Raw genomic sequence first — 26,204 nt, 5'->3', positions numbered from 1 at the left:
ATTGTCAAAAAGTTTAAAACTAAATTGACACGATTGAAATATTCATAACTAAATTGATCGTCGCACAATAGGCTTAGGACTATTGGACAATTTTTCCAGTTAGTGACGCCTCCGTGTACCGTCATCTTTTGCTGTAATTTTGATCGATACGTGGACTTGAGAGAGTACCTAATTCTGCAACATGTATGCTTTTTATAGACATCGGCAGTCATGCTTTTCGATTGGAAGGTTACAAACGTCGACATCTCCGACCTTTGGATTTCGTTTAGGTTTGTGTGTACATGTGACATAAAGTCGGGAGTTACCAATCGGATGCATGAGTATGGACTATAGGAGAGCCTTTTTCAACTAAAGATTGGAGGAAAGTATTGCCTGTTTATGCTTGTGGCTTTCATTGTCGCCAACTCCTACAAGTCCTTTCTTTGCTTAATATTCACGCGTTGTCAAATATTGAAATCATGCTAGAGTTTTCGCTTAGATTTTTATATTCGTCATTTGTGCTGGTGTTTTCCCTGGATTGTGGCCACGGGCAATCTCAATGGTCATGCCGAGCTCGAGTTGAGATCACAATCGGGCCGTCACGTCGCCGATTTCCGGCTAAGACTAACTGGGATGACTACATTGAAATTTCGTGCAAAGGTTTATGACTAAATTAACAACATCGAAAAGTTTAAAATTGAATTGACATTCATACAATGAATTTTGGGACTGATTGAACAATTTTTCCTCTAAAATTCAAGTGCGTTTGAGATTTTTTCCCCTTCATCGGTACTGAATTTTAATGTCTGGACATCAATTAATTACTATTGTCCAATTCTTGATTGGCAAGTTACTCACATGTTTGGACTTGCGGCATCAAGCTGCGGGCCATGAACCGTGGCGCCGTTTGGTAATCGGGGCGTTGTTGCTAACGATACGGGTCAGCAACGAGGCCGTAGATGCATATGATTAAGGTTGTGATCTTGCGTTTTAGCTCTGAAGGTCGTTTTGCCGCCCTTGTTGTTTGCACCTCAACCTTGTACTCGGTCTTCACTTGAACCTAACTTGACTATTGTCCTGTTTGGTTCAGCATTGAAGCTCTAAAGTCCCTTAGCCAAATGCAAATGTTGTTTGATTTATTTTTTGACTCACTTTGAGGAAATGCAATTGCATATCAAATGCTCTCCAAAGTCTTTTAGTCCAGAAGCACTTTGGGTTGAAGAACTTTTGCAAAATGTAACTAATTTTTTTATTTTATTTTAACTTTGTCACATTCGCTTGCTGTTACTTGCTCGCCCCTCGCCGTTGGTTGCCCCCCGCCGCCGGCCGCCATCCGTCGAGGCCCGTTGTCCACTGCAGCCCGGCCACCGCTCGCCGCTATTGCCGCTCGCCCCAGCCCGCCGCCATTGCCACCTTCTGCCGCCGCCCACAAACAGCCGCCGCCTAGCCCCCTATAGGCCGCTCGCCGCCGCCGCTTTTTTTTTCAAAAAGTAAAAATACTTTACAAAGTTTATTTTTCACCAAACAACATTTACGTTAAAGTTGCTTTCCAAATGTGTTTTTAAAATACACTTTACCAAACACTAATTGCATTTTGAAAAAGGGTTTTAATCCAAAGGTATTTGCATTTTCTCAAAATCCCCTGGCCAAATGCTGAACCAAACAAAGCCTATGTCTTTGGACTTTATCACGAGCCGAGTAATCGAAATTTAGAATAAACTATCGTCAATAAGTTATTATTATTTTTTTTGCAGGAGATAAATATTTTGAATTATTTTTAATTGAAATAATTAATCAATAGTTTTTTTTTTACAGTTGATAATAATTTATGTTTTATTTTTTAATGATAATAATTTTTATTTATTTAATCGTATTTGTAATTCCTACTCGAAAACCGAAGTGCACTGCCGCGTGAGTGAGCCAGGAGATCCGATCTTCTTTAGACAACTTTCACATCTTGGTTGGCGGCGATCATTAGACGACACGACGGGGAATAAAGTTAACCTTACTAGCAAACAGAGGGACTACTCCTAAAGCCAGTTGCTGCCAAATGCGCAGAGAATCAGATACCTCCGACAACCCAAAAACAGAACATAAAAAAAAAAAAAAACCTCGCCGCTTTTTTTTTTTGGGTAATTCCTTTTTTTTTTCCACAGCAAAGGGAAAATTAAATTATCTACGGTAAAAATAAAAATAAAAATCTATTTTCAATCTGACCTTCAACTACCAAATATCACAGAAATCAAAATAAAATCATCAATTTTTTTTTTCCGAAACAGTCGCCCGCACCGTGCTCACGTCATCGAAATCGTTTTAAGAATTTTCCGAAGAGGAGCGCATCATAGTCTCCAGATTTTATTGCCCGCACCCAATCTATTGCCGTTCAATTCACTCTCGCTCTGCTCGCGTCACCGAAATCGTTGAAGAATTTCTTGGTGAGGAGCGCGTCCTCGTCTCTCGAGATTTTATCGTCCGCAACCCGATCTACTGCCGTTGAATCGGAAGAGGCGCATATGGATTCGGCTCATCTGGTGGCGGATGTGAACGAAACGTATACCTTAGATCATTTCGTAATTTATTCCCTATCTCTATAACGAAATGGCCCAACTTTTGAAAAGAATAAATAAAAATGAAATGGACCAACTGGAGCCAATCAGTAAAACAGTTTGTCAACCCCCAATCGACCGTACAACCCGACTCGTAGATTTTAGTTTCATGTCCACTCGCGTTAAACCGGCCTGCTCTTTTTGCCCGCAGTAACTTTAACCTTTTTTTTTTGTCGAACAGTAACTTTAACCTTGCTCAGGTTGTTAGTCTTAGTACACGCGCATAAAGACACGTCATGTTGACGTGGCCCATCCAAATTACTTTTCGAAAGTTCAGAAATTATGCGATTATTCGAGGAAAACGGCGCCGTCAAAGTCATTACGACCCTTGGTGCCACAAAAAAAAAAAAACTCGTTACGACCCCATTGAGATAATAACACAAATTATCTCTGGATTTTGATAGTTCCCGAACTTTGACCTAATATGTAACGTGTTTCATAAACTTTAAAATTATTCAATGTAGTTCATGAATTTTGAATTTGTTCAATGTGATTCTTGAACTTTCGGTACATATTCAATTTAGTCATTAGATTGTATGAATATATTCAATATAGTCCTTCCAATAATTTAAAATAAATGACAACAATGAATATTTTCGGAACTATAAAAAATTCAGGGACTACGTTGAATAAATTAAAAATTTAAGAATCATATTGAATGGATTAAAAATTTAGCGATCACATTGTGCATCGGGGCAAAGTCCAAGAACTATTCGTGTCATTTTTCCCAAAGGAAAATAAGAGAAGATCGTAAATTTTGACGGAGCTTATCTCCACATTTGTAGAGCTCCACATTTCGCGAGACATGTTGGAGGCATTTTGCTTCGTAGGGATAATTTCGGTTCATTCAGTCTCTCGTAATTATTTATCGGGTTGTTAATAAGTAGCTGTTTCTTCACCTTAACTTGATAAACGAGCTTGATTTGGAAAGACGTTTTGCTTCTGAAAAAAGATTATACAATACCTATCATTAACGGACGAAATATGGTTTATCGTCCGGTAAATATACATTACCTTTCGCGTCATTATGGAGGACTACTGCTTGTCATAAACATTAACTTTAATAGAGCAATTAGCAAAGATAAATAATTATTGCCATTTCTAATTTTCTTGTTTTTTTCCCTCTCTTTTGGCCAAACCATGCTTTGGTGGTGGTGCTGTTTATATGAAGCACGGACACTCTCCAAAAGGCTTTCGTGTCTGTGTCCGACACGTGATCGACGCATGTCGAATTTTTGATACGTGGTCAACTCTTCCGACACGAGTGTCGAACATCCCGACACGCAAAATCCAACATGAGCGGGTCAATTTTAGAAATTTTTTCAAATTTTTAGGGGTAAAAATTTAAATTTATGAAAAACTAATATTATAAAAAAAACTGCAGCAACATTTAAAAATATAAATTTCTCCGTAGTTGAATTTGTTAATTCGAAATAATGAATGGTACTATAAATGGTGGATTAATGTGTTTAGCATAAAGTCATTATATTGCCTTTTTCATTATTTATTTGTTTGTGGATTTGAATGAAATTAACTTGATTGAAATAATCATAACGATGATAAATTATCATATATATTTTTAATATATTGAATTTTTTTATCGTGTCGTGTATTGTCGCTTGTCGATGTCGGTGGTGTTTTAGGTTTCTGCTTACCTTTGCTTAATAAAAAAGAAAAAGAAAATACTTGTCGAAAGAGATAATAATAAGAAAAAAGAAAAATAGGAAAAAGAAAATAATAATTAGTCTGACATGGACAGCCGTAATACACCAGGTGTGGAGTATCTATAAGACATGTCCAATAAAGCCTTCTCGCTCTCGCTCGCGCCCCCCACTCGCTTTCTCTCTCCTCCTTTCCACCTCTCTCTCTCTCTCTCTCTTTGCTCCCGGAGGAGAACCCCTTCCGCCACCATGGAGTCCCTCCCCCAGCCGCCGCCTGCCCCGCTAGCCGCCGCCCCCCGCGCCGTCCCTCGCCGCCGCCGCTGCCGCGCCGCCGGTCCACCTCAACTACCCCGACTCCGTGGACTCGTCCCCGCGCTCACGCGCCGCCACCGACTCCTGGGAGGCTCCCTCGGCGGCGGCGGCGGCGACGGACCCGCTCCCTCCGAAGCTCCGGCTGATGTGCAGCTACGGCGGCCACATCGTCCCGCGCCCCCACGACAAGTCCCTCTGCTACATCGGCGGCGACAGCCGCATCGTCGTCCTCGACCGCAACGCCGCCACCCTCTCCTCCCTCTCCGCCCACCTCTCCAAAACCGTGCTCAACAACCGGCCCTTCACTCTCAAGTACCAGCTCCCCAGCGAGGACCTCGACTCCCTCATCACTGTTTCCACCGACGAGGACCTCGAGAATATGATCGAAGAGTACGACCGTACCATGCTCAATTCCTCCTCCGCCTCCAAGCCCTCCCGGTTGAGGCTCTTCCTCTTCCCTTCTAAGCCCGATTCCTCACAGTCGATTGGTCCGATCCTCGAGTCTTCCACCAAATCGGACGATTGGTTCCTCAACGCCCTCAACAACGCCGGCGTGCTCAACAGGGGGTTCTCCGACTCGGCTCCGGTCAATTGTCTTTTGAACTTGGACGATGACGTGGGGATTAATAACGTCGAGACCAGCTCTCGGGATGCGGATGGTTCTTCTTCGCTCGGTAACGAGAAGAGCGTGAAGCAGGCGCAGGATGTGCACTCTGTGCCCGATTCGCCGATGCTGGAGACGACATCGTCGTTCGGATCGACTTCGTCCTCACCATCAATTGCCAACTTGCCTTCAATCCGTGTTCAGGTGGAGGAAAATGTCATCGGCGGAGGAGGAGTAGGAGGGGGGATTAGGGTTATGCAGGATCAGAAATTGGGGATCGAGGAACAGTTTGCTCAGATGGTTATGGGCACTGGTATCGTGCAGAAGCCAGATGATGGCTTTGTCATGATTTCCTCGCCACCCACGGTGCCAGCGGCGGCTGCGTTGACAGGCGTTCCTGTGGGCTCTGCGGCGGTTGCTCCTCCGGGAGATTATTCCAATCGGGTGTTCTCCGATGATGAGAGATCGGATCACGGTGTTCCTTTAGGGTTTCGGAAATTGCCTCTGGCTCAACAACAGCCTCAGCCTCCCCAGTCACAGCAAAAGCCCAGTGGAGTTCTTGATTTGCCTTCCCCTGATTCAGTTTCGAGGTACCAGTTTACTTCTTTTTCCTTTCATTACTATTGAAGTGCCTCTGTGTGCGTACTTTATCCGATATTACACAATGGTTTTGTCAAGATCTGGGGAGCTCCTCAAGTAGATGGCCTGGAACGATTAACGTATATGACATCTCATGTGGTTTGAAATCGTAGGTTTATAATTAACGTAAGAAAAAATGTGTGGCTTTCCTGAGATCTTGAAGATGGTAGTAGGTGTTAGACATGTGAAATTACTGTTCCAGACGATCTCCTCCGCCATGTGAAGTGTGGTGGAAATGGAATTGAAAATTTCAGTGCTAAAGATGTAAAAGGGTCATATGGGGTCAGTTGGATAGTGAGTAATAATTGTGCGAAGTACTCCTAATCAATTTGATATAGGCTAATCAGCTTAGATAAATGCTCGGCGAAATTATTGACTGCTGATTCTATCATAGCATGTGGGCATAAAGTATCTGTTGCAGGTTGCCCTTTTAGCCCCATTCTTGTCCTAATTCTTCCTCCCCTGCCAAGTTGCAGAAGCTCTATTTGCGTGGTGTGCTGCTGACTTTGTGTTAAAGGGGATTGCTGGTTCTTAGGGTGATTCATGATTTTCTCGTCATGGTTTTAAAGAGGAGGAGAGGAAAGAGGGGGAATTTCCCAGTGTTGTTAGAAGTACTTCTGTCCAACACATGTTCTTTTATCTTCATATACTTTCAGCCCCATTAGCCCAAAAAGTAGTGAGAGCATGTCATTTCTTTCTATTGGGTAAGCTTCAAAGATTCAAAAACATGTTAGAAACACAGCAGGAAGACGACAACTCCAAAAGGATGATATGGCGTCACTGTTCATCAAGGATACGATGTTATGGTTTCCTATTTCCTCAGGGATACGATGTTATGGTTTCCTATTTCCTCAGGGATACGATGTTATGGTTTCCTATTTCCTCAGCTGATTGGGATGATTTAGATGAACTGCTATTTGACATTACTCAGGTCGCCAACATAGCTTTGAATAATTGGCACCTAATTATCACCCATGTGCCAATATCTGTTTCCACACTTGAGGAAAGGACCTTCCTGCCTGCTCTTTATTGCATTTTTAGCTTTTTGGAAGTCCATAGCAAAGTCAATGCCCAAGATATATTTACTTTTGAAAATACCTCAAAACATCGACTTTGTCTGTGCATAAAATTTGTTTTGATTGTTGTTGCTTTGTTCCATTTATATGTGCTGGTCGAGGTTCTGAGTTGCATTTTCCATCTTATAGTGATGGTAGCTTGACAAACCCGCTAGCTCGTCCGAAACCTGTAATATTTCAAGACCAAGCTGTACAAATGTCCTTGGGGATTAACCGTGGACCGACCAATGCAATAGATCCAAACATTAATATGTCTGAGCAAAGCACTGGAGTCCAGCTTCAACAGCATATTCAGGATGCTAGGTATGTATTGCAACCTCAGATTGACCAACGACAACCACAACCACAGCCACATCAACATCCACAGCAGCAGTTCATGCAAGCTGGCCCACACTACATTCAGCACCCTCCCCAAGGCTCAATGCCCGTTGCAGCCTACTACACTGTGTATCCGTCCCAACAACATCAGGTCCAACATCATCAGCTTGATCAGCACTACCCAGTTTACTATATGCCTGTGAGCCAACCCCAAGCCTATAACTTATCAGCTCAGCAAACCAATCCAAATGAGGCTGCTACAGCAAATCCTTCGAACCGCCCCCAAGCAACTCAAAACTCTGCCGTGATTCCTCAGTCAGCAGCTTATTCTAACCCCATACGAAACCCTCCCGGTGTTAAAACCGATTTGACTTCAGGTGTATACAGAATGGCTTCAGCATCTGCTTCGCCTCTTGTTCAAGTACCTGCAGGGCAGCATCAACAACCATATGTTGGTTACTCGCAGGTCCACCCATCTCAGTCTGTTGCTCCCTCTTCCGGTGCTCCAGCGACTTATGGTTATGAATATGCGAATCCAGCTACTGGGCAGATCTACTATACTCAGCACATAGCACCTTCTCAGTATCAAACCATGACCACAGCGCTGCCCGAAGCATCCGGTCAGCTTTCGGGAGAGAGCATCAAGCAGCAGATGAGGACATCACAGCCGTTATAAGAGTAGTTCAGAGAGAAGAAACAGTTTTGGAAGAATGGGATCGGTATACCTTTTCATTTTTATTTTCTAGCGTCTGTCTGTCTTGTTACTGTGATTGATTTGTGGTATGTAACTGTGGTGGGAAAATAAGAACGTCAGCTCAATACTTTTCTTTCGTGTGAAATATTGCCGTCAGTCAAGAAATCAAAAGTGGTCTGAGTTATCTGGATGTAAATGCTTGAACTTGCAGTCATGCTGCTTCTCTCAATTATTCAGTTCTGAATATAAATTTTCACAGTTGGCAATGATTCTACATTGACCTGTAATATGATGTTATATAATATTGTACAAGTTTATCATGTTGCTGGTATCGTATTCGCCTAAATTGGCCTTTGCGGTAATCATGACGAATGGAGTCTCAACAGATGATGCCTGCGCCGGTGAGCAGGACACCACCTATTGGAGATTTGCCAGAAGGAACGTCTACGAGGCCATAAAAGACCGTTCGTGAGTTATTCTGGTTAGGTGGCGTGTATTCCCTTCCTTCTCAACCTGTTCTTGTCTCCGCCTCAAGAAACTTATATCTCTTATTCCTTGCACTTCTTATGGAGGAAGTGGTTAGTCGCTTATGTGACACCATAAGATCGAACTTTTTGGGGCTACTTTGCGTTACCATAAGATTTCTTTCCTCGATGGAACGGAGTGATCCATGCTTATTTCCTGCTCAAATGTCCCTGAAGAGCTTGGCAACCGAAGCAAGCTGACCCGATACGGTGGATGCAACTTACGCAAAATGCGAAGTCTTCATTGTCACTATCAAGCAATGAGCACTAACGTACTCTATAAACCCCACTGCTTCTGAATTTACCTTGCCGTGTAAGTAGTTCGCTCATTATTTTCTGTTGGATACTTTTGATTAACCAAAGCAACATGCAGTTCGCTTCAAAATTTGGGCAGATACAAAACCGACAATCCATCAATCTACATCTACTTCAAAGATCCTCACACAATGATCGGCTCCGCACGAAGCTAGCTGCATGCTCCTGCAATCCGCACACTTCTCTGAATTCCGCCATGCCAAACGGTTCACAGAAGAGACATGGCACATCAACGGGTCAAGCCTAACAGCAGGAGAGGCAGTTACATCAGGAATTTCGGTAACTTCACCTCCTATGGATGACAGATTCCATAGCTCAATCAGTCCATTTTCCATTCCTACTGCCAACAATCCCACATTTTTTAGGCAATCAAGACCAAGCCAAGATAAGGCAGTGACACTACTGCCAAACTGCGGTAAGTTTGTGACATGTTTGACTGTAGATTCGGCCACTACAGCCCAGATCTTTACTGTCTTGTCCCGCGAACCTGTTGCAAACTCATGACCAAATGGGTTCCATGAACACGTCCATATTATTCTTTTGTGTGCCTCTTGTCTTGCTAACAGACAATAACTAACTTCATCAAAGCCTACATTTGACAAGAAAGAATCAGGAAACTAACATTTGCCAAGGAGTAACAATTCTGTCAGTCTTCTGATACCAAAAAGGTGGGGCAAGAATCGAATCTCTAAAATCAAGGAGTCCTAATTAGTATCCTTGCAATATGATGGCATAATGATTATGCATTGTAAGAGAAATTGTTTTAGGTGTTACTACTATTACCAAATCATGGGAGGAATTCTATCATTTCCAAGATACTAATGCCAAATTGATGCCTCTTTTCATTACAGGTTCTAGACACATTCCGACAGATGAAGGCTATCAAACGCACCTTCAGGGGAGATGAAAGCTTGTTCAAACAAAATAGTGAAGATTAGAAAAGATCCAGATTGCGAATTTGTTAGTCATTGTAATTCCCATCTTGGTGTTGTGATGACCTTGCTTTTGACTTATCAGGCTCCTGAACTAGAATGACTCTGCAAGTTGCACAGCTCCAAGACGCTAACGTTTACTTTGTTTTTAAATGCATTTCTTTGGCCAAAAAAGGATGTAGAACCATACCTCTTCTATCAATGGAGAAAACAGAGAATTGTCTATCCCTCGAAACAGTTAATAGCATTTTGTTATCATGAGAGAACTCCATTTGGGTCACCGTTAAGCTGTGAGAATGAAGGCGAGCTACTGCCTTCCAGGAGCCCACTTGCCATAGCCATATTTCAGCCACTGGTGCTGACTGTGCCTACACGAAACGAAAGACAAGATTTTGAAGTTTAGAGACAACTAACCACCATTGACATGGAGCATCAAGTTGTAGGCTGACAAATTGACAAGAACACTAAACTATGGGAAAAGAAAAACTTCTGAAGATTGCACATATGATCCCTATAACTCCACCGTAATGACACAAATCTAATACTGTCCGGCACATAGGGTGCTTTACCATTCCCAAACCAAAACAAAAAAACCCATAAATTTAGTACTGTCCGCCCAATAGGGCACTTTACTATTCCATGCAAAACAAAGCACAGAATCCACAATTCAGCAATTTTCATTTCTACACTCCTAGAATATGTTTATCAAATTAAGTATAAGCACACCTGCTAAACTTGACAGCAGAAGTGAGGTCTCCCAACTTCAATGATAAAAGCTACAAGTGTACATGCTAGTAACACATTATACCTTACAGGATGAAGCAACAAGCTTTCCCTCATGGTCACAGCACAAGGAGAAAAGCTCATTGCCATGACCATAAAGTTTGTGCGTCTCTGGCCACAATGTATGCCAAGCCAGTTGCTCTTCAACGGGGGGTTCAGTTAAAACCACGGGAACTGCATCCGGGATGGTTTCGAGGGTGTCAAAACCATCACTGCCGTTTCTATTCGGTGTACCATTAGCAGCTACAACAGAAAATGCTTCACTTAGTAACATTTTATCCCAACCTATTACCTACACCAAGTAATTACACTTCATATCCTATATTTTGCCTATGAATAGAACTGTACATGTTTTGATAATCAAGTAGGAGTATACTAGAGATAACCAATATTATAGTTATCCCGATTCATCGTAGCTTCAAAATCAAGTATCAGACTTCAATACGTCCTTTTAACTGATATAAATTCTACTATCCCAAAGATGTTGAATTCATGTCCAAATAAAACTCCATGATGAAAGATGTATTGATCTCTAATGACATCCGAATTCGTAGAGAACGCACACAACAAATGAGAAAGTTTCCACATAAACTCAAGAAAAGACATCTGTGAGAGAGAGAGAGAGAGAGAGAGAGAGAGTGTCAGAGAGAGTCTCACCCTGTACATATATGGGTTTCTGTGATAGTCCAAGGGCAGACATATTAGCACCCAAAACCTGAGTAGCCAGTTGATCGTCCTCAGCAAAACTAATGGCCTGTAGAGATGCATGATTCAGGGTTTTAAGGAAAGACAAAGGGGCTTCAAACACCCTTGAAACCTTCTCATCAGCTCCACTGACAAAGCGATGGTTGCCCTTTCCTTTTACGATGGCCACACAATTAATATCATGACCATGAACTTGAGGTCGAGCAATTTCGTGCCAAGGGTCAAACTTTTGTAGTGAAGCTTCATTTTTCCATGGTGCAAAAACTCGTGTTGTCTGAAAATGTTAAAATTCTGCATCAGAATCTAAAAGTACACAAAGAACTACAATATGATGTCATAATATTCACCACTAGGATGGAACAGTTCACTTTTTAAAGACACAACTTTCTGCAGAGTCAACTGCCCATCAAGAAAAATTTGTCAGTTTTTTTCTAATTTTGCAATGGGAAAAACTTAAGGAACAGTGCCTTTGAGCTCAACTACAAAGCATGTAGCAAGACCTGTCCTCTTCCAAGAATATCATCGCAGTGGACGAATTACAAGACAGTCATCATCACATGGTGAGGGCTTGTCAGTCTTTGCTCACCCATCCATTGGCCTTGATAAGCCATATAGATGATGCCTATGTCCACAAAACCTTATGCCGCTCAATATTCATCTTCTCCCATATAAGCAGCTCTTAAACTCAGCCTAAGAAGGATCTCCAATTCTAAACACGTAAGGTTATAGAATTTACTATGAAATTGATTACGATCTCTTATTTGTATTCATCCCACTAAGCTGTGCCCAGGATTGTACTTTTATTTGATACAATCACATCTTGTTGACCGTATAGAGTAAGTTGCTAGTAGCTCTATCTGAAATATCATGACAACACCTATTCTTTAAACAAATATGAACCTGCAGCAGAACATGATGGAAACAAAAGGACAAGCTTGAGATAAAAACTTCATCATCTCACCTGGTCATGACTGACCGAGAGAATATATTCACCACACCTAGCCCATGAAATATCTGATACTGCTGCAAAGTGTCCAGAGGGAATCCGTTGTGGTTGCCAATCATCAAATCCATAACCAACATTTCTCCAAAGATGAAAAGATCCCCCATATCCATGTGCCAAGATTGAATCTCCATTCGGTGACCAATGGCCACCATAGAAACCCAAAGCACAGTGACTTAGTTCCCCTACGGAGACCACATTCATCCAGATACCTGTAGTCTTTTCAGGTTTCCAAATCATCATTGTCTTGTCCATAGATGCAGACAATATACTTAGTGGCTGATGATACGTGGTTGCCGTTGTAGAGGAAACTAGAGGTGGCTGCCACTGCACAGAATAGACCCAATCCTCATGTCCAATTAGAAGAGATTCAAGAGATATCTGATAACAGGACGAGCCAGCAACAAGCAGAGGACCTTCAATATAAGAAGCCAGGCTCATTTCTTCTTTTTTGTATGTCCCCTTTGTACTGGCAGGAGAATTACGTTCAGTCACCTTCCATATGCGTATGCTTTTATCCTGGGATGAACTTACAAGTAAGATACTATCTGGTTCACCATCAGTAACTGTAGGTAATGAAAAGTCCAAGCTTCGGATCCAGTCTATATGGCCTTTTAGCTCACAGGTTCGGACAAACTGCCAGAAACAAACAAGCCGTCAAAGAAGCACCTCAACGTGAAGCAGGTAAAGATGCATGAATTAATCTCAACTCATGAAACCAAAGTTTAATACCTTTCCCGACCTCTCCCCACAGTACAGATGAACTTTATTGTCCAATCCTCCCATGGCCAGGACAATCTTCCCAACATCTCCAGGCAACTCTGCTAATGAGAGTGCTACCATTGGTTTTAAACCCACATATATGGATTCCAGAAGTGTGAAATTGCATTTTCCTACAACAAACAAGCAGTTTGGCACATAAATAGGAGATAAATGATGGTTAACAATCAGAATTACAATGATTGTAATATTATCTCTATTTACAATTATGACATTCACTCTTCATATCCCAATGACTGCTAATTGCAGTACTCTTACCTGGCTAGGCTCTCCTCCTTTTTTCCCTAAAGGTAAAATCTCTGTTGCCTACAAGCTTTTTCCCCCAGTTTTCACATTTTGAGTTAAAGACCTAAAGACAAAAGGAGTGTAAAATACCTTATTTAGAAACAAGTAAAGCTTTTAACTTGTAAGCATATTTTAATATTGTAAGTATTTTCTATGGTGATTAGCCCTGATTGAGAGCTTGTGCTTTATTATGGATAGCATAAGCTGGAGTCTCCAAATTATGTGGAGGAAGAACAAAAAATCTCGAAATGGCAGTGATTATGAGAAAACCACAATGTAATAGCCAAGATAGAATACCCCTGCTGGAACAACTACCATTTGAAAAGCGAAAAGCAATAGATGGCGAATAAATTGAGTAAAATATGTTGATGGAAAAACATTGTAGTTAATGAGAGCTGCTCACCTCCGCTGGTGGATGGGAAAGCCACTTCCCAGATATTAACAGCACCATCTGATGAAGTTGATGCAACCAGACCATCAGTTGGAGAGATGATGACTCCAGCAATGCATGTGACTCCCTTCTTGTGCGACTGTGGTAGCGGCATAATATGCGTCCACTGACAATACAAGATGCACTGTAGTTTAGCATTTATAAGAACATGTTTCACTAGATCCTTTTAGACATCACAGAACTTTACGTAACCCGTCATTGACTTTCATTTACCAGAAATAAGGGAATAGGCTCAGAGTAAATGCAATGAAATAAAAGAAAGCAAGAAAGAGGGTAAGCTTCTTTGAGATGCACTCCATTAGCCCAAGATGTACCTTGCGGTCAAGAAGAGAGTATTCCCATAGTATTGTGGCACCATCAGCATCTCCAGACAACAGATAATGATGCTCTAAATGTTTAGCTGTAAAGGACATAGAATTCATCAAAATCCCACGAAGATAAAGCATACCAGATCAATGTAGCGGCATGTGAGGCTAGTGCATAAATCTAGAAAAGTTCATTAGAAAAAAAAAAAACACCTCTTGATGTTTAGCCTCAGTTTCACAGTAAAATGCTAAACTTAAAAGAATACTGATTGGGTGATTATCCTAATGGATCCCCATCTCAAATATAGCTACTGGAGAAGAAAAACATAAGCATGGGAAGAAACAGTTAGCTGATTCTAGAAAAACAATCAACCAAATTGTCCAATGAACTGCGATCGAGCTAAGAACACAAATAACAAAAAGCCCTTGCCTTTGAAGGCAAATTTGTTATTCGGAAGCCAGAAGGTGCAGTTCACGGACGCCTTGTGACCCGGAAGCGTAGTCAGAATCTGAGCAGCCTACGACAATTTAACATACTAATGATCATTAGTCAAGAAGAAAGAAAATAACCAAGAAAAGAGCATTGATTCGATAAAGGAGTCTCAAAAGCACCTCGGGACAAAAGACGGCGACGGCGTTCTGGGCACCGAAAGCCACCAGACCGCAGGCGCCCCACGAGACGTTGTTCACGATTCGGTTGCATCCAGCCCCGATGAACGCCCGGCTCACGCCAAACTCACGAGCTGAAGCAGACATTTCGTCGAACACGGCGCATGCGGGGAAAAGAAGAGTTTGAAGCCGAAGAAGCCCGGCTTACGACGGAGCGGAGAAACTTCAAAACCTCTCAGACGTTTGGCGAGCTGAAGGTGGAGGAGGAGGGGGAGGAGGGGTTTTGGCGAGGGATAGGAAGAAGACGACGGAGGCGGGCAGTTGTTGGGCTTTTCTGGAAGCAATGGGCCTTGCGTCTTTTCGTGAAATTTGCTTCCTCCTCCTCCAGCTCAAAACAATGGAGCTGGACAAGAATCTCCAGTCTGCCGATAGCCATAGGGCCGCAGAGATTCCACGGGCTTGGATAGTGCCACGTCACTAGCGCACTCAGATCCTTTTTCCTCTTCTTCGATTTTTTTTATAAGTGCACTAGAAGCCTTTAAATTTATCACGAAGATACAATTGAATCTCAAAAGATACAATCAAATTCTAAAATTTATCAAATTGATGAAATCAAGTCATTGACACTGTGTGAGAAGCATAGATTGATAACACAAGAGCCGAAGTTCCAATAATTCACCTCAAGCGCAAGACGCTATTATATAACCCTACCAAAGCGAGATCATTCGAAAATGACGTGGAGTTTATCTTTCCCGCCATTATCCTCCTAAATTGAGAGAAAATATTTTTCTTACTTTCATTCCAGGGAATACCTCCGAATTTTACGTCCCAGAACTCGGACGAAGCGGTTTAAGGACTTTACTCGGGTCCAATTGGTTTTCCTCTTCTTCGATTTTTTTATAAGTGCACTAGAGGTCTTTAAATTTATCACGAAAATACAATCGAGTCTAAAAAAGTACAATTAAATTCTAAAATTATCAAATTGATAAAATCAAGTCATTTTATTAGCACCTTCAAATTGATTAATAAAAAATACTTGTGTGACATTTTAAATTAATTTCTCCGTTTCTATGTGATATTTTTTAGCCAAAATTTAATTATATTATATTAAAAAATGAAAAATGAAATGTAAATTTTATTTTAAAACAAAAATGAAAAACGAGGAAGAAAGGGCTCTCTAGTAAGGATTGTCGCCGCCCATTACCGGAGGGGCTGGCGACCTCCATTGGGCAAGGGCAAGGGCAAGAGTGGCTGGCCAAAAATAAATTTTTTATATTTTATATTTTATTTTTAATATTGTTTAAATAAGATTTGGATAAAAAATAATAATAATAAATGCCTCATATGTCACGTTAATATTTTTAGTTAGTCAAATTTGGCACATTAATATTTTTTGTTAGTCAAATTGATGTGTCGATGAAAAACTTTGATCGCATGAAATTAACAAATTTTAGAATTTAATTAGGTCTCTCGCACTTGCAAGTTTAGAACCTGCACATATAATTTTTTTTTTTTCTATTTTTCTCCGGGACGAGCTTCTAGCAATTCAAGCATCACCGACGACCGATTCCCGGACATCGATAACTCCCCAAATTCTGCGAATATTCCGTTCGACCCATGGCGACGATTCAGCACGACATCCGCTCGGCCCTCCACGCCGCTTCCTCCGCCGTCCGCTCCATCGCTCCTTCCCTCGCCCTCTCGCGCGCCGCCGCCGTGGCCGTGCGTCGCGTCCCCTCGCCGATCCCGTCGCTGAGGCTGCGGGCCTTCTCGACCAATGAGCCCGGCGACGCCGTCTTGGAGTTCCCCGAGAAGCCGTCGGTCTGCACCGCCGACGAGCTCCACTACGTCTCCGTCGGCAACAGCGACTGGCGCCTCGCCCTCTGGCGCTACCACCCGCCTCCTCAGGTTCCATTTCTACATCCGCACTTTTGGCGGCGACGGTTCGTCCCTGCTTTGATTGTTTATAGTAGTTTTGATTGGGCATGGTTGCTCGACAGGCTCCTATCAGGAATCATCCTCTGCTGTTGCTGTCCGGAGTTGGAACCAACGCGATTGGTTACGATCTCTCCCCTGGTGTATGTCGTTTGTTACTCTTTGTGAAACTACCGGCATTATTTAATAAGATCGTTTGAAGTCTGTTTCCACTTTTAATATGCTTCTACTTGTTGCTTAGAGGAATGCTAGAGTTGCCAAATTGATATCTCGATGTCTCGGTGTATCCACCTTGGATAGCTAGTGAGGTCTTCTTGTGTGCTACGCTCATAGTCCGTAGTTTCTTTGCTTTTTGTCAATGGAAAAATGTCGATGTATCCGTGTTTTGGTGAATTTGCAGCGCTTCGCAGGGTAAAGGGTCTCTGGTCTGGCGGTAAATGAGCATATGTTCTGTGTCTTAGATATGCTTCTGGATGTGATCAGCTTGAGTCAGTTCATCAATTTAGCTAGTTCGTTAGGTTTAATTTGGAGTTTCATCATTGAGAGAGTTCTTGCTCGATTTGTTTTGATCTCTGTTGGCACTGAACATAGGGGTACTGTAATTGTAATTCACCTGATCCATGGGGCAGGAACTAATTGCACGACTTAAGACTGTAGTTTGATCTGAAAAGTTTTATATGTGTGATGTTGATTGATTTGACTCTTTACAGTCGTCATTTGCACGGTACATGTCGAGTGAAGGATTTGACACCTGGATTCTGGAACTCAGAGGTGCTGGATTGAGCGCACAGGGATCAACTCCCAAAGGAATTGAACAATCTGCAAATAAAATATCAAAGCAAATGGAAGCTGCTGCAAAAGGTGCAATAAATGGAGCTCTTCCTGAGCAGCAGGATGCAACGAACAGTACCGGTGTCTATCTGGACTCCGAAGTTTCTGCTGCTAAGGGAGATCCTGCAGCTCTGGCGACTGCATGGGATGAATCTAAGCTGGTGTCAAAGTTAACAGAGACTTTCATGCGTTTGTCAGAAAGGCTATCTGGTTTTCTTAGCGAAGGTCAATCCAGAATTATGTCTGCTAAGTTCTTTGATCAGATATCCAAACTTGTGGAGGATTCACAGCTATCAGAGCGCTACAATGAGATAAGGGCGACTCTTTCAGGCTTGTTGGAATCAAGGCAAAACTCTGGGATTGCTAATCAAATTAGAGACTTAAGTGAACGACTTGTAAATGTTATCGAAGAAGGTCAACGATCCGTTTCACCTCCACTTTTTAATATACAAGAACGTTTCTCTTCTACTATTGAAGATTTTCAGAAGCAGCTTGATTTGATCGTGAAGTATGACTGGGATTTTGATCATTACCTTGAAGAGGATGTGCCTGCTGCGGTGAGGTGACATATATACTGTGTATATTCATGTTATATTTGTGTTTTGTTTTCTTATTATACCTTGTGTTGCTTTCTTCTAATTTCTGGTATAACTAAGATGTATTTTCAGTCCTTGCACAAGGAATTGACATTGACATTTATCCATTCATTGGTTTTAGATGGAATATATAAGAGCAATAAGCAAACCAGAGGATGGTAAACTGTTGGCAATTGGACATTCCATGGGAGGAATCTTGCTTTATGCTATGCTATCTCGATGTGGTGAGATTCTGTCTTACCTCTTCACAGAAATCAGCTTTTCTCTCTATTGTAGAGAGCATTAGTATCTCTTCCATTTTCCGTGTCTTATTGATATGTCGTAATGGTTTTCCTTTTGTTTTTTTAATTGTTTCAATGTTTACCTTTTGCGACAAATTTTGTTGCTATGCATTCATTGCTAGTATTTAAGATTTGTTAGTTTTATTTACTTACGATGTTTTCTTCAGTTTTCTGCTTCCTTTCTTTTTTTTTTCAAGTAAGTTGGGTAGATGATATATCCTTGCTTTACACTAAAGTTTTCGCTTCAGACTGGGTGAGGTCAGCCTTGCCGACCCTGGCGAGGCCTCGCCGGTGACCCCCCTCGGCCGTCCCTCACCCCTTGCCGGCCGTTGCCGGCGATGGTGGGGGCGGCGGAGGCGGCGAGGGCTCACAGCCCTTGCCGCCGCACCAGACTTCTTCTTCTGCTTTTTTATTAACTTTGTTTTTTTTTTATTGCTGACTTGGAAGCTCTAGCGAGCCACGTGGACACCATGTAGGATTTCCGGTGAAGCTTGCCGAAGTTGGCATTGAAATAACCGTTTTTAAAAAAATATTGGCACTAAAATGAGCGCCGTACGCAAATATTGGCACTTCTGCTATACTTTTGCCGCCTAAAAATTAGTACTTTCTTCATTGCTTGTTCTTCTGTATTTCTTTCCATCATCTCTAGGCGGCGTTTAAAAAAACCCATTGTCATTTTCAAATCCTCTTTTTGACTGTTCTAATAATGCTGATCATTGTCATGAACTGGTCTAAGACTTCAGATAGTTGTGCTAGCATCTTATATATTGACCGTTTGTATATTTACCTGACAAGGTTTTGAAGGAAAGGACCCAAAATTAGCAGCAGTTGTTACTTTGGCATCATCACTTGACTACACACCTTCAAAATCAACACTCAAGTTGCTTTTACCCCTCGTAAGTGGAAATGTGGATGCCTTTTTTATTGGAATGGATTTTTTCGGCTAAGTTTTGCTATTGTCTGTGTGGAAAATTTAATGCTAAGGTTCTTGTCAAGCAGGCAGATCCTGCACAGGCTCTTAATGTTCCTGTTGTTCCTCTAGGAGTGATGTTGTCAGCCGCGTATCCTCTTTCATCGCGCCCTCCCTATGTATTGTCTTGGTTAAATTATCTGATATCAGCAGAGGACATGATGCATCCAGAATTGTTGGAAAAGCTCATCTTGAACAACTTTTGTAAGTTCAATGTGTCTGCCTTGCGATAGGAGATATATAACATGTGCTTTTCATGGAAGTTGTCTGCAGCCTCAGGCATGGGCGTGAAAACTCCAATTTTGTCTAGTTATGCTGGTATCTAGATTTTTATTGTCCATGTTACTTGTCACTTCCAGAATAACCTTCATCTCTTTGATTCTAGTCGTGAGCACAAATTCTTGACTGCAATATACTAGAACCTCTACAACTTTCTGCATTTCCGAACCCGTTTTACATCTTCTATGCGAAAGTTTTCCATTTTCATAAGGTCCTCTTGACTCTTATTCAAAAGGTCAAATAGTGTATGTTTTTGTCTTTGTTCGCTTACCTCCTAAAAAGGAGAGGTGAGAGATCTAAACCAGCGCCACTTATTATGTATATGATTCAGTTGGAAGTGGCCGGGTGCACACATTTGGTATTCAAGCTTCGGTGTGCCAGCTCCTTAGTTGACCCGCTTTCTTCACCACTCCACTTATTATAGGACGCTTACCTAGCCAACATTTAGATCCGGCTTTACCCAATTTTTTCTGGTTCACCTCAATTATTGCCAGCTGTACTAAACAATTGGCCGTAGTTCCACAAAATCTCACAGTTTATGTTGCAAACAGATGTACAGATAGATTTTCAGTGCATATAATATCGCATCTTGCTCTATTATTCCATCGGCTGAGTGTTTGTGTGCTATTTGAGTGATTTCACCCGATTTTGTCCTGGGATTTGCAGGCACTATACCTGCTAAACTCATACTGCAGCTAACAACAGCTTTCAAGGAAGGAGGGTTATCTGACCGTAGCGGCAGATTCTTTTATAAGGATCATTTGCACAAAAGCAATGTGCCTATCTTGGCGATTGCAGGGAATAAAGATCTAATCTGTCCACCTGAAGCTGTTGAGGGTACGTTTTTATGGGAATTATGCCAAAAATTTTCTTTTGGACAGTAACAAAAACGTTCTTACTTGTTTGACCTGGTCGTACAGAAACTGTGAAGCTTATTCCTGATCATCTGGTTACCTACAAAGTTTTTGGGGGACCTGAAGGGCCTCATTATGCTCATTATGATTTGGTGGGGGGTCGAATGGTATGGCTCTTGCTTTTCATGTTCAACGGACTCTTACATCCTTACATTTCCATTTTGTCATCTGATGCTAGTGCGTCATGGCTCTTGGGCAGGCTGTGCAGCAGATCTACCCATGTATAATCGAGTTTCTTAGTTGCCATGATTGTCACGAAAACCAACACAAGTCTACCTCCTCTGATGAATCAACGCAACAACAATGAAATTATGTTCTGGTCATGTTGCTTGTTGCTCCTAGATCAGAGGGATTCATGCAAATGCTTGGGGATTTCATGTCTCTGACGACGGTTCCTAGTGCTCGTTCACTTGAGAAGATATGAGATGCTCTTGTAGGATGATCAGCGCATGTCATGGGGGTTGGTATGCCCTGCTTAGTTGCTGGCTATGGGTAGTCTGTTGTAATTTGGCTCGTAACATTTTGGGGGAGGATCCTCGTGTTTTAGTGAAGGTTCTGTTTGGTTAGACAATGCCCGTTACATTTTTTTTTTTTTTGGGTCAAAACGCCTGTTACAATGACAAAGCCCATAGTTGATTCTTTTGATCCAATTGGTCATAGTGTAGACTGTATTTTCCTTGGGTCACGACCGCGGACTTTGACATCAATATAGTGCACATTGTTTGGAAGCTGCATTGCCAACCATATCCAAAGATGGATCCAGCAATCCAATGTAATCAATTAATTGTTTTTTTTTTGGTAACTTTATGGACTAGATGATCACAGTATGTTTAAGATGTTTATCAGAATTTCTTTTCCCATCTATTCATTTTCTTTTAGTAAAGTCCAATTTAAGACTTGATCAGATAGTCTTTTAGATGTAATGAGTAGAACTTTCTATTATTCATTTTTTATATAAATATACTGAAAGTCTTAAAATTTATCATGAAAATATAATTGAGCCTTTAAACTTTCAAGAAAAATACAATTAGATCTTAAAACTTGTTGAATGAATGCAATCAAGTCCTTTCATTAATTCCGTTTATTGGCTAACGAAAAATATTGACGTGATTTTTTGTATTATCTCTATTTTATGTGGTGTTATGTTGACGTAGCTAAAACAACCGTGCTTGATGTCAGCGACAGTCGCCCACTTGCCAGGGCCTAGCGACTTCCGCCGGCCATCGCCCACCATAGTCAGAAAGGGCAGTGGGGAGGCGACGGCAAGGGCCTTGTAAACCCCCGCTGGTTTCCATATTTTTTAAGGAATTCCACTACACTTTATCCCTTTATTTTGTGTTTCTGCAGAAAGAAAAAGGAAGAAAGAGGAAACACCCAATTACGCCTGGAATGACTCCCCAAAGCTCCTTTCTTCTTAAAGAAAAGTGCATGAAAAGGACTCCAGACAGAATAAGCTGCCAAACATTGACCACCAACGCAATAAAACTAGTCCAACAGAGACAGCTAAGGAAGAATCCTTCGCAAAGAATGATTGTGAACCACTTGAATTGTGGAGTCCAGCACCCCTGCAATCTCGGCACATGATTGGTCAAATCAAGAATTTTCCCACAATTCAACCCAACTACCAAATCGGGTTCAGTTCAGCTCACACAACGAAATTAGAGCACTCGCACGTGAAGAAGTGATCAGACGCCATCCATAAATCCAAAACAAGCTTTCACCCCCTAGCATCTAGACAACGTAGGCAACTAATGTAAGTCCGAGGAACTGTTGTGGGGAGGGTACAGAAAAATGACTAGAAACCAGACGATACAGACAGATGGATGAACACTACAAATTCATGTAAAACAAAGGAGAAACAAACAAGGGAAACAAAGGAGGGTTTGGCAATCACGTGTAGCAGAAACAACCAAGCCATTCAAAAACAATTTGCAATCTCCCGCAGCATGATGGCCTGACCTAGCTGTGGCTGTACCTAGACTACAACCCCATTCCCTCATGCAAAGACAGTAAATAAAACGAATTAGTTTTCATGGCGGTCCGGGTTTTTGATTTGGAGCCCCCTCGGGTAGAACATGCCAGCTGAAAACTTCTCACGCTTACATTTCGAAGCAAGGGGGGTTCTTGGTTCTGTTGTAAACAGGAGCTCGACGTGACATCGTCCGGTTGAGACAACAGGCTTCACTGATCATTCAGGTTAAGCTTTCCCGGCCAGGCGAAGATATATCAATCGGTTGGTATGGCCAATCTTTCGAGAGCATCAGAGACGTGCCTCATTGCAGGTCTTCTCTCAGGGCTGCTATGGACACATGCCATCGCGATCTTCAACACCGCTATTATCTCCTCCTCCTTATCTGCGTCTTCAGCTAAGTACGGGTCTAGGACATCCGAAAGCGGTTTCTTCTCCTCGATGCACAACTGGATCCAATGGACCAGGTTCATCTCCACGGTTCCCACCTGAACAATAGGATACCTCCCCGTGATCATCTCCAGTAAGATGACCCCGAAAGAGTAGACGTCCCACTTCTGCGACGGTTTTACGACTTTCAATGCTTCGGGAGCCTGGTAGTGCGATCCCAAATTTGTTGATGAGATAATGGTAGAAACTTCTGAGGACGTACTCTTCTGGATTCTTTCTTGCGGCTTCTCGCTTGCGATCCTGTTAGATTGTAGGGTAGGAGAGCCCCCCGCGATATTGGCAAGACGCCCAAGCCCAAAATCGGATATGTGGGGTTCCATATTTTGGTCAAGAAGTACATTGCTTGGCTTCAAGTCTCCATGAACATACTTTTTGGGGCTAAATTCATGAAGATAGACCAAACCTTTCGCTATTCCTTTCATGATTCTCAGCCGTAGAGACCATGGCAAGGGCGTGAAAGACACCAATCCAGCTTTTCCTGATGATCATTAAAGCATGTAGAGTTAAAGTAGTAAGGAAAAATAGGACAGAGTCAGTATCAGGAAGTTTACAAGAAAATATAGTCGACTTGGACGGAATTTACATCTTGAAACAATAAAAGACAGAATTTTACCGTGAAGCGCACTGGCAAGACTTCCATTAGAAATGTAGTCATAAATAAGTAGCTTTTCATCCACAGACCAATAGTATGCCCTAAGAGTTACAACATTGGGATGTCTTAACTTCCCTATAGCTTCTACCTCTGTCTGAAATTCCTTGAATCTTTGAGACCCTCCCTCACCCAACCTTCTCACGGCAAGGGTCAGCCCATCTTCGAGCACAACTTTGTATACAATCCCAATTTCACTCTTCCCTAAAACAAAAGCCGATGCTTTAAGCAACTCATCCAGATCAAAAGCTACCTGAGAATCCAACGGCACAAGATCGTATTGCTCGACATTTTCGGACAAAGTTTCGGATTCATCTTTCCTAAAGCACAAGCAGTCTTTCCTTCCCTTCCGGGACTTCTCAAAACCATAGACATTGTCATCTTTGGTGCGGTTGCGTATACAAATCCTGGAATAACAATACGAAAATAGCAGCCCAACAACACAGATTCCAACCACGTCACCAACTACTATTGCAATTATAGCACTCTTGCTCAACCCTCTAGCTTTTCCACCTCTATTATCATCTGACTGAGGTGGGTAATTACTTGGCAAATAGGGATACGATGAAGGAGAAGTTGCACCTGTAGTATCCGGAGAACATGGATTCTTCAATGGGGGGCCGCAAAGCCCAGGATTTCCAATAAATGCAGTTGGTCCTCGATTCATAAGAGCACCGTTTTGGGGTATTGGACCACTTAAATTGTTGTAGGTCAGATCAATATAAACCTTCTCCGGAAGATTTCCAAGGCTAGCCGGGATAGAACCACCAAACAGATTGTGAGACAAATCAACAGTCCCTTGCAAGTTGGACAAATTCCCCATATCACTAGGAATCGATCCATTGAGCCTATTGAATGAAAGATCAAGTTTCTCAAGAGCAACTAAGTTGACCCCAAATCCATTCGGAAGTGAGCCAGTCAAATTGTTTTGACTGAGATCAAGGGTCTTGAGTCTCTTGCATTGAACAATGGAAGTGGGTATAGAGCCATTGAACATATTCTGAGACAGATCAAGAGTCTGGAGGTACCCGAGCTTGCCAATGTCATTTGGCAGAGACCCAGATAAGGAATTCCCATAAAGCACCAAACTCTGTAGGCCCTGAGCTCGAAAGAGCTCAAAGGATAAGCCCCCAAAGAACTTATTGTTCCTCAAGTTAACGTGGCGAAGGTCAGAGAGCGACCCAAGTGCGGAAGGAAGAAGCCCATATAGCCTTTTCTTGGGAATGCTCACGGACACGACTTTTTCTTCTTTGCAAGTGACCCCATTCCAAGAACAAGGGTTCTCATCGGAGGAGTTCCAGTTACCGAGAGACCCTTCTGGGTCTTCGTAAATGGACTGCTTGAACGAAAGCAGAGCATAGCCCTCAGCGTTCAAAGAGGACACAACGACGCTGGAGCTACACACCAGGAGGACCAACAATACTAACGAAACCATCTTCAACCCAAAAATCGAGACAATTGCAGGGAGGAAAAAAGAAAAAAAGAGGAACCAAAGGAAGATTTGACCGTTGGAGCAAGTGGAGGAAATGCACAAAACCTGGGGAGGTTACGTTCACAGAGCTTCACCTCCTTGTCTCCTACGCCAGAAAGTGGAAAGCCCCGGTCGATGTTAATGGAGGGGGAGAGAGGGAGAGAAAGCAGAGGAGACGGAGGAGGTGCAGAGCCAAAAATAAAAAAAAATGGGAGTGTGAAAGCATGGAGAGTAAGAGAACAGGACGCAGTGTAGAAAAGGAAAAAGGCAAAAAGGAGGTTCGTGCAACAAGGTCTTTGGGGAGTGGAAGTCGAGCGGGGTCGATAACTGGACAAAGTAGAAAAAGAGGAGAGAGAGAGAGAGAATATATGTGAGAAATTCCCCATAGTACGTAGCTAGCAAGCAGGCAATTTATCGCGATATATTGAATGAACAATCATATCTAATGCCGAGAAAACCGTACATTTGGCTACATCTTTAGGACCGACCAATTAGACCGATTTAACTTAGAGAAGCCAACCCAACCGGATCGGTTACCAATTTTTATTTGATCAGTTCCAAAGCCGTTTCAGGTCTAGGAAATCTATCCATGCCTTAACCACGGTATTGACCAATATCCCACAAAACTATTTGCATAGTCCGTCTTATGAAAATCGATTATCACATTACTTTGGAGTTGAGCTCGATTTCCAGGCAGACCTTAGAACCGGCCAATTCGGTGTCGGTCCGGTTCATGAGGGAACAGATTTTGACATGGTAGGTTACTTGTTATCGATGTGAAACTTATCCACTTTAGAATCGATCGCCGTTTGTAGTATTGACGATCCGATATGAGATTAGTTGAGAGAATTATATTTTTTTTTATATTATGTTTAAAAGAAACTTGCCCTAATCATACCTTTTGTTAGTGGATCACAAGTTAAAACTATGACTCTCGTACAAACTTAACTAAAAATAAATATACGAAATCTTCATGTCTGTGGTTCACCGATAAAATATATATATAGCCAAATCAACACTTTTTAAAGATTCATGTCCAAACTTGCGTAGATTTTTTTTTTTTTTATAAGGAACTTGCGTAGATTTTTTGTTATACGAAACCACATTATTCTCATCGAATTTGGCAATATTTTTTATTTCATCGGGTATATGGAAGAAACGAGCTAGCGGAATGGAAAGTCTTGAAATTCGCACGCAAAGCTTTTCGTAATCTTTGTAACTCGGATAATGTAATTGGTTCGTTATATTGTATCGTGATGCGATGGCCTCGTAAATTAC

At 42.0% G+C, this 26,204-nt stretch overlaps 4 protein-coding genes across 4 annotated transcripts; 2 read left to right on the top strand and 2 right to left on the bottom strand.

Moving 5' to 3' along the window:
- The first annotated feature begins 4,410 nt into the window (after positions 1-4,410).
- On the top strand, positions 4,411-8,163 carry LOC115749910. The gene is made up of 2 exons (XM_030686943.2): positions 4,411-5,752; positions 7,007-8,163. Exons 1-2 carry the CDS (start codon positions 4,704-4,706, stop codon positions 7,869-7,871), a joined length of 1,914 nt encoding a protein of 637 aa, XP_030542803.1. The 5' UTR covers positions 4,411-4,703; the 3' UTR covers positions 7,872-8,163.
- A 575-nt stretch (positions 8,164-8,738) lies between these two features.
- Positions 8,739-14,878, bottom strand: LOC115749894 (elongator complex protein 2). The gene is made up of 10 exons (XM_030686918.2): positions 14,585-14,878; positions 14,403-14,490; positions 13,982-14,067; positions 13,620-13,773; positions 12,884-13,044; positions 12,110-12,787; positions 11,101-11,422; positions 10,469-10,686; positions 9,851-10,028; positions 8,739-9,317 (listed from the first exon to the last, which is right to left on the bottom strand). Exons 1-10 carry the CDS (start codon positions 14,726-14,728, stop codon positions 8,827-8,829), a joined length of 2,520 nt encoding a protein of 839 aa, XP_030542778.1. The 5' UTR covers positions 14,729-14,878; the 3' UTR covers positions 8,739-8,826.
- Positions 14,879-16,082: 1,204 nt separating this feature from the next.
- LOC115749903 lies at positions 16,083-21,115 on the top strand. Its single transcript, XM_030686930.2, has 9 exons — positions 16,083-16,489; positions 16,582-16,659; positions 17,227-17,904; positions 18,065-18,167; positions 19,020-19,120; positions 19,224-19,398; positions 20,140-20,310; positions 20,394-20,494; positions 20,587-21,115. The coding sequence occupies exons 1-9, from the start codon at positions 16,199-16,201 to the stop codon at positions 20,692-20,694; spliced, it is 1,806 nt and encodes a 601-aa protein (XP_030542790.1). The 5' UTR covers positions 16,083-16,198; the 3' UTR covers positions 20,695-21,115.
- A 946-nt stretch (positions 21,116-22,061) lies between these two features.
- Positions 22,062-25,203, bottom strand: LOC115752223 (receptor protein kinase-like protein ZAR1). The gene is made up of 2 exons (XM_030690323.2): positions 23,420-25,203; positions 22,062-23,284 (listed from the first exon to the last, which is right to left on the bottom strand). Exons 1-2 carry the CDS (start codon positions 24,888-24,890, stop codon positions 22,614-22,616), a joined length of 2,142 nt encoding a protein of 713 aa, XP_030546183.1. The 5' UTR covers positions 24,891-25,203; the 3' UTR covers positions 22,062-22,613.
- Positions 25,204-26,204: the final 1,001 nt, after the last annotated feature.

The sequence above is a fragment of the Rhodamnia argentea genome, chromosome 5 (assembly GCF_020921035.1).
Source record: "Rhodamnia argentea isolate NSW1041297 chromosome 5, ASM2092103v1, whole genome shotgun sequence".
Classification (NCBI taxonomy): Eukaryota; Viridiplantae; Streptophyta; class Magnoliopsida; order Myrtales; family Myrtaceae; genus Rhodamnia; species Rhodamnia argentea.
The sequence above is the reverse complement of the archived record's forward strand: the minus strand, read 5'-3'. Positions and strand labels throughout refer to the sequence as shown.

What these genes read in the sequence shown, in the direction of transcription:
- LOC115749910 (XM_030686943.2), top strand. Translation starts at nt 4,704, where the DNA reads ATGTGCAGCTACGGCGGCCACATCGTCCCGCGCCCCCACGACAAGTCC. An exon ending in TCCCCTGATTCAGTTTCGAG is followed by an intron (nt 5,753 to 7,006) that starts GTACCAGTTTAC and finishes TCCATCTTATAG; the next exon opens with TGATGGTAGCTTGACAAACC.
- LOC115749894 (XM_030686918.2), bottom strand. Translation starts at nt 14,728, where the DNA reads ATGTCTGCTTCAGCTCGTGAGTTTGGCGTGAGCCGGGCGTTCATCGGG. An exon ending in TCGCCGTCTTTTGTCCCGAG is followed by an intron (nt 14,491 to 14,584) that starts GTGCTTTTGAGA and finishes AAATTGTCGTAG; the next exon opens with GCTGCTCAGATTCTGACTAC. An exon ending in GTGGGGAGAGGTCGGGAAAG is followed by an intron (nt 12,788 to 12,883) that starts GTATTAAACTTT and finishes TGTTTCTGGCAG; the next exon opens with TTTGTCCGAACCTGTGAGCT.
- LOC115749903 (XM_030686930.2), top strand. Translation starts at nt 16,199, where the DNA reads ATGGCGACGATTCAGCACGACATCCGCTCGGCCCTCCACGCCGCTTCC. An exon ending in GCTCATCTTGAACAACTTTT is followed by an intron (nt 19,399 to 20,139) that starts GTAAGTTCAATG and finishes TGGGATTTGCAG; the next exon opens with GCACTATACCTGCTAAACTC. An exon ending in ATTTGGTGGGGGGTCGAATG is followed by an intron (nt 20,495 to 20,586) that starts GTATGGCTCTTG and finishes GCTCTTGGGCAG; the next exon opens with GCTGTGCAGCAGATCTACCC.
- LOC115752223 (XM_030690323.2), bottom strand. Translation starts at nt 24,890, where the DNA reads ATGGTTTCGTTAGTATTGTTGGTCCTCCTGGTGTGTAGCTCCAGCGTC. An exon ending in TCTTGCCAGTGCGCTTCACG is followed by an intron (nt 23,285 to 23,419) that starts GTAAAATTCTGT and finishes AATGATCATCAG; the next exon opens with GAAAAGCTGGATTGGTGTCT.